The 10,591-nt window shown below is 37.2% G+C and overlaps 1 protein-coding gene across 1 annotated transcript; it reads right to left on the bottom strand.

Annotated features, from left to right (window-relative positions):
* Positions 1-907: 907 nt before the first annotated feature.
* On the bottom strand, positions 908-1,937 carry LOC133328063 (uncharacterized; the record flags this gene model as incomplete). The annotated part of the gene is made up of 1 exon (XM_061536611.1): positions 908-1,937. A coding segment is annotated over exon 1 (1,030 nt), but the record flags the coding sequence as incomplete, so codon positions are not given.
* Positions 1,938-10,591: the final 8,654 nt, after the last annotated feature.

The raw sequence follows: 10,591 nt of genomic DNA, 5'->3' as shown, positions 1-10,591 counted from the left end.
AGTTGTGGGTAAGGTAATCTCTGAGTCTGACCAATAAATAGTCTTTACATCTTCATAACCTAGTTCTGCCTTGACCTTCGTAGTCAGTTTTGCTCCTAATTCAGCTGCACACAGTTCTAGCCTTGGCAACGTGACCTCCTTAATTGGTGCTATAATCGACTTTGAACAAAGAAGCCGTACTATCTGCCTTCCGTCTTGCAACATAGCCCTGAGATATATCACCGCTCCATATTCCTTCCCTGAAGCATCCACAAATGTATGAATGTCAACCTTCGTCGTCTTCTCTCCGTCGAACATATGTCTGGGTAGTTTGAAATCGTTTAAAAGTTTAAGATTTTCACGGAACGATAACCAATATGCGGTGGCAGCTCATCATCCCAAGCAATCTTATTCTTCCATAATTGTTGGATAAAAATCTTTGCTGCTGAGACTACAGGACCTGCAATTCCTAATGAGTCAAAGTCAAACAATCTTGCTGAATCGGAGGTGACCTTTCGCTTGGTAGCAACTTCACATTTATCCACACCACTCTTTAAACAGATCCTGTCTACCTGAGGAATCCATGTCAATCCTAGAACCTTAGTTGATGAATTGTCGAAGTTGAGGTCCACTTCTCTATCTTCGGGGGGAACTCCATGAAGGATTTTTAAGTGGTTAGTTTTTTCAGACACCTTGTAACCAGATAAGGGGCGCATGTTGTACCATATGTTAATGTATTTAACATGTAATGCTCAAGTTCCTTCGCGGTCCCTCCTGTCGACCACTACTTGTCTGTTCATCTTCTCAATATCTGTTGTAAACACAAATCGTGGAAGTCTGAGTCGCAACAACATTCCAAACAAATCGCCTTGAACCTTTGGGCCTGAATGCAACACGTTATTAAGTGACCATCCAGATGAGGACTTACAGGATGCATCGAACACGACTCTCAATTTAGTTGTGCTAGTATCTGGGCGAAGGACACAATGGTGTGGGATATAGTAGTGGCTGCCGCGCACCTCTCTCGATTGTATTTTTGTCATATGTCCCAGCTCTTCATACTCCTTCATAAATTTGACGTATTGCTCTCGAAGACTCGCATCCTTCGATAAGCGCCGCTCCAATGAGAAGAATCTGGACGTTGCAATATTGAGGGACTCGGATAGTTTATCTGCATCATCTGCAAATGGCAATCGTACAACAAAACGACCATCTTCATTGACTATTGCATTTTGGTGGAAGTGATTCTCACACCTTTCATCTGCTAGGGTAATTTTCTGGTCTTCGCCTACATCATCTTGTTCCCAAAACCTTTTTAATAATTCTTCCAATGCCCGATCATCTTCTCCGAATACTGCACACGTGGTTGTTTCTGATTTTGCATTGACCTTTCCACCAGCAATCCAGCCCAGTTTCGAGTTTTTCAATATCGGTAGCTCTTTGGACATACGAATCTCTTGTGACAAAATCAGATTGAAGTAAAATTCTGCTCCAAGCAGTACGTCTATTTTGCTTGTATTGTAACAGTATGGATCTGCTAATTTTATATTTTCCGGTATAGGCCATGATGACACGTCGATGTCTGTGCTTGGTTGTGGTGGAACTATGTTTGGTAACACAAACGCTATCAGCCGCGTCCGAAAACTGCTTGTTAGCGACTGAATCTCCACGTTTACTCTTTGATTATAATTCTTTGCTCTTCCACCAACACCTTCGATGCAGAGAGACGCTTCTATGGGCGCAATGCCCAACCTCTGCACTAATCGCTCTGATACGATGTTAATCTGTGAGCCGGAATCCAAAATAGCTTTAAACTCGCAAGACCTTCCGTTATTGGCCTTGATGGAAACCCAAGCGGTTGCTAGAAGGACATAGGACTGGTTCCTGTTTGCCGACGCCACTGTCTGTGGCTGTTGAGGTGACAGCACTGATGTACTGCCCCCTGCTGCATCTTTCATGGTGAAATGTAACAGGGTATTGCTTTTTGTTGGTGGTGTTTGATTTAAAACCTTCGGTGATGGTTGAGACTTTTTTGGCAAATGTAGAAATGTATTGTGTTTATTGCTACATATTTGGCAGTTGCCAGAAAAACAAGTTTTTGCTACATAGTCCGATTTGAAACAATTTACACACAATTTTTGTTGCTGTATCCATTTCAATCGCTCACCTTCTGTCATCGCCAAGAACTTCTTACAATGATAAATTGGATGGGAGTCGTTCTTGCATAGTTTACAACTCCTGTGATCCTCCACTGATATTACGGACGAAACAATTTTGATTGAACCCTTGTGAGTAGATGCCGCTTTTCCAATCGATTAAATTGACTCAAATTGTAGTTCCAAAAATGCAAAAAGCTCTTTCATAGTAGGAACTTCCTTCGGATTCGTCAGTGATTGCATGAATCGTATGTACAGCGCGTGATCCAATTTCTTTGTGATCAATTGAATCAATAGAGCTTCCAAAGACGTAGTGCCGATTTGAAGATTGTTGAGGGCTAGCATGCATTCCTTTGTAGTGCCATGCAGAGCCTTGATGGAAGCCGTTGATGAGGTTCCATTTGGTTGACTCAGAATCCGTTCTACTAGAGTGGAAACGAGAACTCGTTTATTGTTATAACGTTCTTGCAGAAACATCCATGCCGTTTTGTAATTATCCTCTGTCAAGGATAGATGGCTGATTAGTTTTCCAGCCTCGCCAGATAACTTGGGTTTGAGATACCACATTTTTTGAACACTTGGAAGAGACTGTTTGTCTACCATCTCCAAGAAAAGTTCATAGAACTGACGCCACTTCAAACAATCCCCATTGAATTGAGGAATTGATACCTTTGGTAGTGGGAGTGAACTGTGTGCTATAATGTCACTCCCCAGTTGAGGTGCAATGGTCACGGTTTCGCTACATTTGTCTTTCAAGACTGCTAGTTTTATTAAGTTGTCTTGTACCGAATCTTCCAGCAGATCGTAGTTTTCTTGACTCAATCCAATTTTCGATGGATCTTCAATCTGCTGCAATATTTCATCGTAGAGCTCCGTTATTTGATTCCATAGCTTCTTTATAGTATTTTCTTTGATGCTATAAAAATGCTTCGGCTGTTCCGCTTCGAGCGTGCCCAAGCCTTGCAAGTGACGACTAAGGGTACTCATTCGAGCATTTATCATTCTGGTAAGTCCATCAACACGGGAAGGTATTTTGTCTCCTGCCACAACTTCAGTCGATTTCTCTCTCAAGGTGGGAACAGGCTTGCAGACAGCAGTTTCTTCATTTCCGCGTCTACATATTCCATTGTTGAGCTGAACTTTCCTCCAATCGTTCTATATAGATTCCGAGCAATATACGGATCATCCTCTGACAAAGATGGATCATCGCGAATTCTGTTTTCTGCCTTCTCGAAACCCTGCCATAACAGCCTTAGTTTGCCCTTGTATAACTCTTCCGTTCTTCATTCAAAGGGGGCCTTCTTTATAGTAGAGACGAATTTTTCGAAATTAATGGCTCTTTCTTCCTGCTGAGAAATAAGCTCTTGGACGTTTGCCATTGCTGTCGGTTGATGTATTAGCGCGTTGCAGCAATTTCTTCCTGTTGTTGTATGATGATTAGTTACGGGCAATTTCCTCCTGTTGTTCTTCCAAAGCTCTAAAAGGGGGTTCCTGAAATTTTTTGTTGTTTGTCGGGGTCACCAAAAAATGATTATTTTTTTATTAATATTGATCTACGAGACACTTAAATCACGTAATCTTTGTAGTTTTACAATTTCTTGTAATCTACAAAGAATCTTTATTTTGTATTGAATATTTATACAATTTTTGAATTACTCTAAAATTAACTAAATATGTATAATCAGCATTATTCTTCAGCCCGTAACCCATGCATTGTGAAACAATTCGAGTTGTTTCTTTATTTGGGTTACAATAATTAAGTTTAGGTCAGTTAATTGCTGACAATAATAATGTGATGAAAAACAATAATTAAGTTTAGGTCAGTTATTTGCTGACAATAATAATGTGATGCAATAATAATAATATGACTAAATGATAATAACAATATGATTAAATGATAATATGATTAAATCAATCGCCCATGTGCTGCATTTCGAGTTTGCTCGAATGTGAAACATTTTCCCAAATTTGGTGTGCTCCATTCCGAATTCCCAAAAAAATATTGGGAATATAATTCGAGCACATATAGCCTTGTGGATTGAAAACGAAATGAGATCGTACGTGTTTTTCTGAGCACGTATAAGTTGGAAAAGAACGCTGAAGTAATATTTAACGTGTTTTTACAATATTTATTTAAAAAATACAGTATTTACATTAGTTTTCATAGTAAAATTAAAGAAAATAAAAAGGGATCCTTTTATCAAAAACAGCGCGTAACATTTTTTGAGATCAATCTGGCAACTCAACCACCATATTATCAAAATAAAAATAGAATCTATAAAAAATCTACTTTTATGATTTCCAATAGTCCTTTTAATAATGTTTCTTGCAGATTTGTGCACTTTATTATATCGATGTTGCTCCACTTGTTTATAGGGCGTCAAAAACCACTGTTCCTAGAGCCAACTATTTTGCATGCCATTTTCTCTTTTGTTAATGCTGCCAAGCTGCACTCATATGCCAAATAAAAGCATCATGGCTGGATCCTGGTCTGCAGCTGTCCACAGCTTGCACACACCTTGTCATCCAGGACTTTCATTACCCTCGACAATATTTTACACATTGTTGTGAGATCAACACTTATAATTAAATCATTTGCCATTTGCTTAAGGTACCTGCTAACTGGAGGCTTTCGGGAATGGCACCCTTGTGTATGAAATGACCCACTTAATTTCATTTATTTCATACAATGTAATATAAAAAAATATCCATAAACGCTTATTGTAACACGTTCCAGAATCATTAGACTTTTTCTGGTAGAAACCAGGGCAATTAATAAGCCAGCAGACATATTTTTTCTTAATTTTGTTGGTAAACAAATTGCAAATTCCAATGAAACATATGTTTTTTTATTCAACACATTTCGTAACATATTGAACACAGCTATGCTTTCGAGCCGCACTTTCGCTCGAAATTGAGCACACCATTCTGCACAACATGGGAATTTAAAAAAGTATGGGAATTCAAAAACTCTCGGAACATGTCACATGGGCGAATATGTTCTTTTTGAACACCGTTTGTAACTCATCAAAATATTCATTTCCGACCCTATAAAGTATATATATTCTTGATCAGGGTAAAATTCTAAGACGATCTAACCATGTCCGTCCGTCCGAAGGAATTGAGATAGGGTGCTGAAATTTTGCATAGGTTTGTCTTTTGTCTGCAGGCAGGTCAAGTTCGAAGATGGGATATATCGGTCTACGTTTAGGCATAGCTCCCATATAACAGTACCCCCAAATTTTCGGTATTTTGGGGTTCTTGAGCGCGTTTTCCATCCGAATATGCTGAAATTTTGTGAATTGGGTTGTTTTTGGGTACTTAATGTCTCCACTAAAAATTATAAATATAGGTCCACTTTTTCTGATAGCCCCCATATAACGGTACCTCCTAATTTTAAGTATTTTGACTGTTTTTTGTACTTTTCCACCGTATTAAGTATTTTGAGTTCTTAATAGGTACCAAATCTCTCCACCAAAAATTATAAATATAGGTTAATTTTTTCGGATAGCCTCCATATATGGGTACCCCCAAATTTCTGTATTTTGGGGTTCTTGAGTGCGTTTTTCAACCGAATTCACTGAAATTTGGTACATTGGGTTCCTATTGGGTACTAAATGTCCCCACAAAAAATAATAAATATAGGTCTACTTTTTCTGGTAGTCCCATATAACGGTACCCCCTAATTTTCAGTATTTTGGGGGTCTTGAGCGCATTTTTCAGCCGAATTCGCTGCAATTTGGTAATTTGTAGTCGTATATGGTAAAACATTTTTTTAGAAATGCCGATATAGGTCCACTTTTTGGTATGTTCCCTATATTTTCATTTCTAGTACCTGGCAATATATCTATGGTGGAGGGTATCCAAAGTTCGGCCCGGCCGAACTTACCGCTTTTTCACTTGTTTATATTAAAATCGTTATCTTATTTGTTCCGTGTTTTGGGTTTTGTTCTAAGACTCTGTTGTAATCTTTTCACCTGCGTAGGATAACGAGCTAAAAAACTAGAACGTAAGGTTCGATAATGAACTATATATATGAACTATAACCGCATTTAGACTTAGCCCCTGTGCGGGAGGTACCAGAAGGAGTGGGCCGATGTTCCCAATCTTCGAAATTGAACTAAGTTTGGAAGAAATATGATGGAAGAAAATATAATTTTCTGAAACGGATTTTGTCCAAAGAAAGATGGGGTCTAAAACAAATATATTTCGACGAGGCACATTTTCACCGTGTCAAAGTGTATACACCCTCATTAGCCATATGGCCGAGGGTATAGAGTAACTTCGGGTAATGTGGACCACCATTTTCTTTTTTTGATATTGTGGGCGTACCAACGGTAAAAACTGAAAACAAATTGTTTTCACAACATAGTAGATTTGTTGGCTAAATATATTCCAGATCAAAAATTATATATATTTGTCTATAAAAATATTATTGCATTATATTTCAAAAAACTCTAAGCTGCAAATAAAAATAACTTAAGTATTTTGAGTTCTTAATAGGTACCAAATCTCTCCACCAAAAATTATAAATATAGGTTAATTTTTTCGGATAGCCTCCATATATGGGTACCCCCAAATTTCTGTATTTTGGGGTTCTTGAGTGCGTTTTTCAACCGAATTCACTGAAATTTGGTACATTGGGTTCCTATTGGGTACTAAATGTCCCCACAAAAAATAATAAATATAGGTCTACTTTTTCTGGTAGTCCCATATAACGGTACCCCCTAATTTTCAGTATTTTGGGGGTCTTGAGCGCATTTTTCAGCCGAATTCGCTGCAATTTGGTAATTTGTAGTCGTATATGGTAAAACATTTTTTTAGAAATACCGATATAGGTCCACTTTTTGGTATGTTCCCTATATTTTCATTTCTAGTACCTGGCAATATATCTATGGTGGAGGGTATTCAAAGTTCGGCCCGGCCGAACTTACCGCTTTTTCACTTGTTTATATTAAAATCGTTATCTTATTTGTTCCGTGTTTTGGGTTTTGTTCTAAGACTCTGTTGTAATCTTTTCACCTGCGTAGGATATCGAGATAAAAAACTAGAACGTAAGGTTCGATAATGAACTATCTATGAATTATAACCCGCATTTAGACCAAGCCCCTGTATGGGAGGTATCAGAAGGAGTGGACCAATGTTCCCAATCTTCGAAATTGAACTAAGTTTGGAAGAAATATTAAGATGGATGAAAATATAATTTTCTGAAACGGATTTTGTCCAAAGAAATATGGGGTCTAAACCAAATATATTTCGACGAGGCACATTTTCACCGTGTCAAAGTGTATACACCCTCATTAGCCATAAGGCTGAGGGTATAATTATCCATTAAAAATTTTTGAAATTTATATTATGGTTTACATAATCGGTTTGTAGAAATGTCGGTATAGGTCCACTTTTTGGTATGTTCCCTATATTTTAATTTCTTGTACCTGGCAATATATCTATGGTGGAGGGTATCCAAAGTTCGGCCCGGCCGAACTTACCGCTTTTTCACTTGTTTATATTAAAATCGTTATCTGATTTGTTCCGTGTTTTGGGTTTTGTTCTAAGACTCTGTTGTAATCTTTTCACCTGCGTAGGATATCGAGATAACAAACTAAAACGTAAGGTTCGATAAATAACTATATATATGAACTATAACCGCATTTAGACTTAGCCCCTGTGCGGGAGGTACCAGAAGGAGTGGGCCGATGTTCCCAATCTTCGAAATTGAACTAAGTTTGGAAGAAATATGATGGATGAAAATATAATTTTCTGAAACGGATTTTGTCCAAAGAAATATGGGGTCTAAAACAAATATATTTCGACGAGGCACATTTTCACCGTGTCAAAGTGTATACACCCTCATTAGCCATATGGCCGAGGGTATAGAGTAACTTCGGGTAATGTGGACCACCATTTTCTTTTTTTGATATTGTGGGCGTACCAACGGTAAAAACTGAAAACAAATTGTTTTCACAACATAGTAGATTTGTTGGCTAAATATATTCCAGATCAAAAATTATATATATTTGTCTATAAAAATATTATTGCATTATATTTCAAAAAACTCTAAGCTGCAAATAAAAATAACTTAAGTATTTTGAGTTCTTAATAGGTACCAAATCTCTCCACCAAAAATTATAAATATAGGTTAATTTTTTCGGATAGCCTCCATATATGGGTACTCCCAAATTTCTGTATTTTGGGGTTCTTGAGTGCGTTTTTCAACCGAATTCACTGAAATTTGGTACATTGGGTTCCTATTGGGTACTAAATGTCCCCACAAAAAATAATAAATATAGGTCTACTTTTTCTGGTAGACCCATATAACGGTACCCCCTAATTTTCAGTATTTTGGGGGTCTTGAGCGCATTTTTCAGCCGAATTCGCTGCAATTTGGTAATTTGTAGTCGTATATGGTAAAACATTTTTTTAGAAATGCCGATATAGGTCCACTTTTTGGTATGTTCCCTATATTTTCATTTCTAGTACCTGGCAATATATCTATGGTGGAGGGTATTAAAAGTTCGGCCCGGCCGAACTTACCGCTTTTTCACTTGTTTATATTAAAATCGTTATCTTATTTGTTCCGTGTTTTGGGTTTTGTTCTAAGACTCTGTTGTAATCTTTTCACCTGCGTAGGATATCGAGATAAAAAACTAGAACGTAAGGTTCGATAATGAACTATCTATGAATTATAACCCGCATTTAGACCAAGCTCCTGTATGGGAGGTATCAGAAGGAGTGGACCAATGTTCCCAATCTTCGAAATTGAACTAAGTTTGGAAGAAATATTAAGATGGATGAAAATATAATTTTCTGAAACGGATTTTGTCCAAAGAAATATGGGGTCTAAACCAAATATATTTCGACGAGGCACATTTTCACCGTGTCAAAGTGTATACACCCTCATTAGCCATAAGGCTGAGGGTATAATTATCCATTAAAAATTTTTGAAATTTATATTATGGTTTACATAATCGGTTTGTAGAAATGTCGGTATAGGTCCACTTTATAGTATGTTCCCTATATTTTCATTTCTAGTACCTGGCAATATATCTATGGTGGAGGGTATCCAAAGTTCGGCCCGGCCGAACTTACCGCTTTTTCACTTGTTTATATTAAAATCGTTATCTGATTTGTTCCGTGTTTTGGGTTTTGTTCTAAGACTCTGTTGTAATCTTTTCACCTGCGTAGGATATCGATATAACAAACTCAAACGTAAGGTTCGATAAAGAACTATATATATGAACTATAACCGCATTTAGACTTAGCCCCTGTGCGGGAGGTAGCAGAAGCAGTGGGCCGATGTTCCCAATCTTCGAAATTGAACTAAGTTTGGAAGAAATATGATGGATGAAAATATAATTTTCTGAAACGGATTTTGTCCAAAGAAAGATGGGGTCTAAAACAAATATATTTCGACGAGGCACATTTTCACCGTGTCAAAGTGTATACACCCTCATTAGCCATATGGCCGAGGGTATAGAGTAACTTCGGGTAATGTGGACCACCATTTTCTTTTTTTGATATTGTGGGCGTACCAACGGTAAAAACTGAAAACAAATTGTTTTCACAACATAGTAGATTTGTTGGCTAAATATATTCCAGGTAAAAAATTATATATATGTCTATAAAAATATTATTGCATTATATTTCAAAAAACTCTAAGCTGCAAATAAAAATAACTTAAGTATTTTGAGTTCTTAATAGGTACCAAATCTCTCCACCAAAAATTATAAATATAGGATAATTTTTTCGGATAGCCTCCATATATGGGTACCCCCAAATTTCTGTATTTTGGGGTTCTTGAGTGCGTTTGTCAACCGAATTCACTGAAATTTGGTACATTGGGTTCCTATTGGGTACTAAATGTCCCCACAAAAAATAATAAATATAGGTCTACTTTTTCTGGTAGTCCCATATAACGGTACCCCCTAATTTTCAGTATTTTGGGGGTCTTGAGCGCATTTTTCAGCCGAATTCGCTGCAATTTGGTAATTTGTAGTCGTATATGGTAAAACATTTTTTTAGAAATGCCGATATAGGTCCACTTTTTGGTATGTTCCCTATATTTTCATTTCTAGTACCTGGCAATATATCTATGGTGGAGGGTATTCAAAGTTCGGCCCGGCCGAACTTACCGCTTTTTCACTTGTTTATATTAAAATCGTTATCTTATTTGTTCCGTGTTTTGGGTTTTGTTCTAAGACTCTGTTGTAATCTTTTCACCTGCGTAGGATATCGAGATAAAAAACTTGAACGTAAGGTACGATAATGAACTATCTATGAATTATAACCCGCATTTAGACCAAGCCCCTGTATGGGAGGTATCAGAAGGAGTGGACCAATGTTCCCAATCTTCGAAATTGAACTAAGTTTGGAAGAAATATTAAGATGGATGAAAATATAATTTTCTGAAACGGATTTTGTCCAAAGAAATATGGGGTCTAAACCAAATATATTTC

This window comes from Musca vetustissima, unplaced genomic scaffold (genome assembly GCF_032173495.1).
Source record: "Musca vetustissima isolate MV318-11 ecotype Yass unplaced genomic scaffold, APGP_CSIRO_Mvet_v1 utg18384, whole genome shotgun sequence".
NCBI classification, from domain to species: Eukaryota; Metazoa; Arthropoda; class Insecta; order Diptera; family Muscidae; genus Musca; species Musca vetustissima.
Note: the sequence above shows the minus strand (reverse complement) of the source record. Positions and strands in the feature narration are given on the sequence as shown.